The 8,150-nt window shown below is 33.8% G+C and overlaps 1 protein-coding gene across 1 annotated transcript; it reads left to right on the forward strand.

Moving 5' to 3' along the window:
* The first annotated feature begins 4,108 nt into the window (after positions 1 to 4,108).
* arl4ca (ADP-ribosylation factor-like 4Ca) lies at positions 4,109 to 6,174 on the forward strand. The gene has a single exon (XM_073844111.1). The coding sequence runs from the start codon at positions 4,629 to 4,631 to the stop codon at positions 5,205 to 5,207; it is 579 nt and encodes a 192-aa protein (XP_073700212.1). The 5' UTR covers positions 4,109 to 4,628; the 3' UTR covers positions 5,208 to 6,174.
* Positions 6,175 to 8,150: the final 1,976 nt, after the last annotated feature.

Below are 8,150 nucleotides of genomic sequence, written 5' to 3' on the forward strand. Positions count from 1 at the left end.
TCAGCTCCCTCCGAAGATTTTCTATTGGATTTAGGTCTGGAGACTGGCTAGGCCACTCCAGAACCTTGATATGCTTCTTACGGAGCCACTCTTTGGTTTTCCTGGCTGTGTGCTTTGGGTCATTGTCATGTTGGAAGACCCAGCCACGACCCATCTTTAATGCTCTGACTGAGGGAAGGAGGTCCTTAATACAGTGGAGTCACCCTGTCCCCTGTGTAGAAAAACACCCCCAGAGCATGATGCTTCCAGCCCCATGCTTCACTGTAGGTATGGTATTATTGGTATGATACTCATCATTCTGCTTCCTCCAAACACGGCGAATGGAGTTAAGACCAAAAAGTTCTACTTTGGTCTCATCTGACCACAGGACTGTCTCCCATGACTCCTCTGGATCATCCTGATGGTCCCTGGCAAACTTCAGACGGGCCTGGACATGAGCTCACTGTATATTCTTATTTTAGGAATAAAACTGCCTCGCTTTTGAACTGTCCAGAGCTGTAGCTGAATATTTAGGCCTACTATGCTACTGCATTTTGCTGGTCATTATGGTGGTACTTGGAGAGCCAAATATTTTCTGAGGAGGTACTTGGTATAAAAAGTTTGAGAACCACTGCTTTTAAAACACCTGAATCCTGGTAATTGCCGCTTGCAGCTTTTTTGTTAACATCTGTTCATTTTAAAATGTACAAAAACATACTGAATGTAGTCCATATATATACTAACTGTGCAAGAAGCATGCCATGTTAGCTTAGCAACATGCTAACATGTATTAAGTACTCAATGTGGTACTCTAAACATAAAAACACAAAGCATACAGCAATAGTTTCTTTCATCTTCTTTAGTCTGTCAATTTGTGTTTTCACTGATCTTAGAATTTGACCAAAACATGGTACAGTAACTTAGAAACAAACATAATATTGCTGATTTCCTTTCAAAATCTTTGTTCCAAGCATGCTTGGGTTTTAGAACAGTGCAGTATATTAGTAAGTCTTGCTTTTCTTTGAGACCTATCTAAATGTGAAGCGGGCTTTGATCTGGATTGAATTGTTCGGCCACAATAAACCATTCCAGCTCCTCCGTAAGACCCACATAGTCCTTCCTGAGCCCTTTCCTTCCTCTTGGAGGACTGTCAGAATGGCAGGAACTCGCTATTTTGTTTTCTTCTCGAAATCCTTTTTGTACTGACATCCTTACATACACGCATGCATTCTCCTCAGTCGGCTTAAACTCTGCATGTGTGAGCTGCAAGATACATTGTGTGAGAACTGAGACTTCATCTAAAAATAATGTCTGGACTGACATAACTAATTAACATTTATGAACATCAAGCAAACTAAGCAGTTATGAAGAAAAGTCATCTTTTTTTTAAAAACACAAAATGAGCACCCAAAAAAGTCTTCAGTAGAATTTTAAACTGATGCCGATTTATGTGGGCACAAAAGTTTTTGGTCAAAACATTATGCCCCCATGTGGTAAATAAATGGATGTTCAATTGTTTTGGGAAGGATCCTATTTTTGTGAACTTCTGCAATCCTGACATCTAGTGGTGTAAAAGTAGCATTGCACTTTTGGCAGACAACAATCTTAATTAAACACTTCTGAAATAATTACATCAAAAATAATAATAATAATAATAATAATAAACATACAATTTAAGGAAAGCAAATCTTCAAAATTGTAGTTATTCATAGTTTAAAATATAAAAATGTATGTGTATATGATCTGTATGATTAATATGATTTAGTTTGTTTTGTTTTTACAAAACATCAACACCAATAACAATAACAAATAACTTAAATGAATAATAATAATAAATGTGACACGTAGCATGTCATTTTAGTAAATTCATTTTTTTTATTTGATCTATCTATCTATCTATCTATCTATCTATCTATCTATCTATCTATCTATCTATCTATCTATCATCTATCTATCCTTCTGTCATTTTTTTTTAAATCTATCGTTCTATCCATCCTTCTGCCATTCTGTTTATACATCATTCTATCCTTCTTTCATTCTTTTTATCTATCTGTCATTCTATCTATACTTCTGTCATTCTTATCTATCATTCTATCCATCCTTCTATCATTCTATCCATCCGTCTGTCATTCTTTTTATCTATCATTCTGCCTTTTTCTGTCATTCTTATCTATCATTCTTTCCATCCTTCTATCATTCTATCCATCCTTCTGCCATTCTTTTTATCAATCATTCTATCTATCTGTCTGTCATTCTTTTTATCTATCATTCTGCCTTTTTCTGTCATTCATATCTATCATTCTATCCATCCTTCTGCCATTCTTTTTTATCTATCATTTTATCTATCTATCCTTCTGTCATTCTTTTTATCTATCTATCATTCTATCTGTCCCTCTGTCGTTCTTTTTATCTATCCTTCTATCCATCCTTCTGTCATTCTTTTTATCTATCTATCTATCATTCTATCCTTTTATCTATCATTCTATCCATCCTTCTGTCATTTTTTAAATCTATCATTCTATCCATCCCTCTGTCATTCTTTTTATCTATCTATCTATCCTTCTATCTATCCTTCTGTCATTCTTTTTATCTATCTATCTATCATTCTATCCTTTTATCTATCATTCTATCCATCCTTCTGTCATTCTTATCTATCCTTCTGTCATTCTTATCTATCTATCATTCTATCTATCCTTCTGTCATTCTTATCTATCTATCATTCTATCTATCCTTCTGTCATTCTTATCTATTTATCAATCTATCATTCTATACATCCTTCTTTCATTTTTTAAATCTATCATTCTATCCATCCCTCTGTCATTCTTTTTATCTATCTATCCTTCTATCTATCATTCTGTCATTCTTTTTATCTATCTATCCTTCTATCCATCCTTCTGTCATTCTTTTTATCTATCTATCTATCATTCTATCCTTTTATCTATCATTCTATCGATCCTTCTGTCATTCTTATCTATCCTTCTGTCATTCTTATCTATTTATCAATCTATCATTCTATACATCCTTCTTTCATTTTTTAAATCTATCATTCTATCCATCCCTCTGTCATTCTTTTTATCTATCTATCCTTCTATCTATCCTTCTGTCATTCTTTTTATCTATCTATCTATCTATCATTCTATCCTTTTATCTATCATTCTATCCATCCTTCTGTCATTCTTATCTATCCTTCTGTCATTCTTATCTATCTATCATTCTATCTATCCTTCTGTCATTCTTATCTATTTATCAATCTATCATTCTATACATCCTTCTGTCATTTTTTAAATCTATCATTCTATCCATCCTTCTTTCATTCTTTTTATCTATCTATCTATCATTCTATCCTTTTATCTATCATTCTATCCATCCTTCTGCCATTTAATTTATCATTCTATCCATCCTTCTGTCATTTTTTAAACTATCATTCTATCCATCCTTCTGTCATTCTTTTATCTTTCATTCTATCTATTCTTCTGTCAATCTTTTTATCTATCTGTAATTCTATCCATCCTTCTGTCATCTATTATTATAATTAGTAGTATTAGTATTATTTATATTTTCAATAGGCTGTTATACATCTATTTTACACCAGGTGTCAGCAGACTCACAAAAGTTTTTTTTTTTTGTTTTTTTTTTTTACAATGTTTTCAGTCTAATGGTGGAAAAATTTCTAACCATAATGATATGACGTAAAATGTAAATTAGTTTTACATTTAAATAAACACATGTCACATTTCAGTTTTTAAAGTCATAATTACAATCTTAAGACCCTGAAACTAATATAAACCAATACAATGTATTCACTCCTATGGGGGAAAATGTCTTACCATAATAATAACACATAAAAATGTAAATTCAGTTTACATTATAATAAATGTGTGTCATATTATCTTAAGACCCTGAAACTAATATATACTAATAATAGTATTATTATACAATCTAAACTAATATTAGTTATATAAAAGCAAAAAGCTTAGGCATTAAACTTTAATCATAATGTACATGGGGCAGCTTTGCATGCAGTGTTGTGGAGTGACTTTATGAACTGGCGTCTCCATGCTTCTGCTATCCTGTGTGGGAGGAGTTCACACAGATTTGTATTCCTCATGCACACTCACAGACAGCAGCAGCAGCAGCAGCGCTTTAGTGTGAGGCAGAGCACAGCGGGGAAACCTCCATCTACTCTCACTGTCGTCTTGTTTTTGTCACCGCTGAGGAAACGCCTCGCTCTCTGACCTTACTGTCTCGGATTTATGCTGCATGGGGAAGAAATCTGATCGGGCTCTTCGTAAACATACAGAGGAGATAAACGGAGGTCTGCGGTCTGCAGCACAACATATCATCTGAAAACAGGAGGAGAACCCAACGCCCTTCCCAGACCCATGCATACCTACCTGGGCTGATGTGGAATGGAAATCGAGGATGCTTTTATGGGTTTGGACCGTTAACACATTGAGGTGCCTGTGCATGTTTTATGGATCGCCTTACGGGATCACAACCTGGCGTTTTTCCTTAAATCTCAAAGTCATTCCAAGTTGGAAGCTAAATAACCAATTAATCAGGAGCCTGGAAGCCTCAAGCTGGTCTACTGACGCTTGTAGAGGCAAGCTGGCTATGTGATTTATTGATTGTAATACATTCATCATAAGATGGGGAACGGTTTCTCCAACATTGCAGCATTCCAATCCCTGCACATTGTGATGCTCGGATTGGATTCGGCCGGTAAAACCACTGTACTGTATCGCTTAAAGTTCAACGAATTCGTCAACACCGTACCCACCATCGGCTTCAACACTGAGAAGATCAAACTCAGCAATGGCACCGCCAAAGGCATCAGCTGTCACTTCTGGGACGTTGGCGGACAGGAGAAGTTAAGACCCTTGTGGAAATCCTACAGCCGCTGCACGGACGGTATTATTTACGTTGTGGACTCGGTAGATGTTGACCGGCTTGAGGAAGCCAAAACGGAACTGCATAAAGTCACTAAATTCGCAGAGAACCAAGGAACTCCTCTGCTGGTGATCGCCAACAAGCAGGACCTTCCCAAATCCCTAACAGTCACTGAGATCGAGAAGCACCTGGCCCTCCATGAACTAAGTCCTTCCACTACGTACCACGTCCAACCGGCCTGCGCCATCATTGGCGAGGGTCTCCATGAAGGAATGGACAAACTTTATGAGATGATCGTCAAACGAAGGAAATCTCTTAAACAGAAGAAGAAACGATAGACAATTGCAAACTTGTAGAGACATTTAAAGGGATAGTTCTCCTAAAAATGTCAATTCTGTTATCATTTACTCACCCTCATGTTGTTTCAAACCTGTATGACTCACTTATGTTTTTGTTTTATAAAATGAAAGTCAATGGGGTCCAAAATGATCATTTGGACCCCATTGACTTTCACTGTACGAAAAAAAAAAAAAAAAATTCTAAATATTTCCTTTTTGTGTTTTGTAGATAAAAGAATGTTGTACAAGTTTGGGACAACATGACGGTGAGTAAATGATGGTAGAATTGTCATTTTTGGGTAAACTAAACTTTGCCATTAAAGACATGACGGGTTTTGTCTTGGTGTGCAAGATTTGGTTACGCTTTATAGTAACTTTCATTAATATGTTGCTCAATGGATTATTACACTCACAGTACCTGAAACATTCATATGTTTGCATAAAAGTTTGTTTGAATCTACATGAACTCTAAAGGTGATAGTTTAAATACGAAGAATAAAATAAAGGATGAAGAGTTAAGTAATATAACATGTTTGCATTTTTGCAACTTAAAACCTGTTGGAAAACAATAATTATTTTTCGCGATTCAGTTTTGATGCTGCTTGTTGCGCAGAGATTATCCACCCTAAGCATGTTTCTTATTCAAGTTATTATTGAAAGTTACTATGAAGTGTTACTGAACATAAAAGAAAGTGCTAAATAATATGCTTACATATAGAACCAAAAACTAAAATAGCGAGAAAATCTAGAACTAGTCAATTTAAAATGCATTAAAATAAGAGAAGAAAAAATGGGCCGGACCCATGTTGCTGCTTGATATTAACTCCATAAATATCGATAATAATCGCTAGCCTGAGCTTTGCAGAAACCCTATACGAAGAGTACTTTTGTTATGAAATCATTCCTTGAACTGAATGCCCACATGCAGCTGTATGTAAATTTTAATGATTAAAATTATTATTTTGTACATTTATGATGTCCTTCTTGCATAACTAGCAGCACATATAACCATTTAATTCTTGCTGCACCAGTGCAGTTAGTTTCCTTGTTTGTGTCTTTCTTTTTAAAATTCTGTGCCCTACAGACCTTGACCATGAAGCTTGTTTCCACCACAGGATAACATAAATAAAACAGTAAGAGTTTATATCTCAAAATTTGGACTTCCTCACAATTCTGAGGGGAAAAAAAGAGTTGTAAGATATAAACTCAGAATTCTGAGATATAAAATTTGTGAGATGTAAATTTAGAATTGTGAGATGTAAATTCAGAATTGTGAGATGTAAAAGTCAAAATTCCGAGATATGTACTCCTATTTTAAGAAAAAAGTAAAAATTCCGAGTTGTAAATTCAGAATTCAGATATAAACTCAGAATTCTGAGAAAAAAACTGTCCAAATTGTGAAAAGTAAATTCAAAAATCCAAAATATAAACTCAGAATTCCGAGATATAAATTTAGATTGTAAGAAAGTCAAAATTCCGAGATGTAAACTCAGAATTCTGAGGGAAAAAATCTAAATTGCAAGATGTAAATTCGGAATTCCAAGATATAAACCCAGAATTCTCAGGGAGAAAAAAAGGTCTAAATTGTGAGATGTAAACTCAGAAATCCGAGATATAAACTAAGAATTATGATAGAATAAATAAATCTAGATTCTGAGCTGTATACTCAGAATTGCAAGATGTAAACCCAGAATTCCAAGATATAAAATTCAGAATTCTGAGAGAAAAAAAAAAGATGTAAACCCAGAATTCAGAAAAAAAAGTCAAAATTGTGAGATGTAAGTTCAGAATTCCAAGATATAAACTCAGAATTCTGAGAAAAAAAGTCAAACTTGCGAGATGTGTAACTCAGAATTCCGAGATATATACTCAAAATTCTAAGAAAGAAAGTCAAAATCGTGAGATGTAAACTCAGAATTCCAAGATATAAACCTTAGAATTCTGAGAAAAAAGTCAAACTTGTGAAATGTGTAACTCAGAATTCCATGATATATACTCAGAATTGTAAAGAAGTCAAAATTGTGAGATGTAAACTCAGAATTCCGAGATATATATATACTCGGAATTCTAAGAAAAAAAGGTAAAAATAGTAAAATGTAAACTCAGAATTCCAAGATATAAACTCAGAATTCTGATATGGGGAAAAAAAATCTAAATAGCGAGATATGAACTCAAAATTCCAATATATAAATTTAGAATTCTAAGAAAAAAATCTAAATTGCGAGATGTAAACTCAGAATTGCGAGATGTAAACTCAGAATTCCGAGATATATATACTCGGAATTCTAAGAAAAAAAGGTAAAAATAGTAAAATGTAAACTCAGAATTCCAAGATATAAACTCAGAATTCTGATATGGGGAAAAAAAATCTAAATAGCGAGATATGAACTCAGAATTCCAATATATAAATTTAGAATTCTAAGAAAAAAATCTAAATTGCGAGATGTAAACTCAGAATTCCGAGATGTAAACTCAGAATTCTGAGGGGAAAAAAATCTAAATTGCGAGATGTAAACTCAGAATTCCAAGATATAAACTCAGAATTCTAAGAAAAAAAAAGTCAAAATTGCAATTGTAAACTCAGAATTCCAAGATATAAACTCAGAATTCTGAGAAAAAAAGTCAAAATAGTGAGATGTAAACTCAGAATTTCATGATATAAACTAAGAATTCTGAGAAAAAAGTCAAACTTGCGAGATGTGTAATTCAGAATTCCATGATATATACTCAGAATTGTAAGGAAGTCAAAATTGCGAGATGTAAACTCAGAATTACGAGATATATATTCGGAATTCCGAGATATATATATATATAATATCGGAATTCTAAGATAAAAAGGTAAGAATAGTAAAATGTAAACTCAGAATTCCAAGATATAAACTCAGAATTCTGAGGGGGGGAATCTAAATAGCGAGATATAAACTCTGAATTCCAATATATAAA

Source organism: Garra rufa, chromosome 7 (assembly GCF_049309525.1).
Source record: "Garra rufa chromosome 7, GarRuf1.0, whole genome shotgun sequence".
NCBI classification, from domain to species: domain Eukaryota; kingdom Metazoa; phylum Chordata; class Actinopteri; order Cypriniformes; family Cyprinidae; genus Garra; species Garra rufa.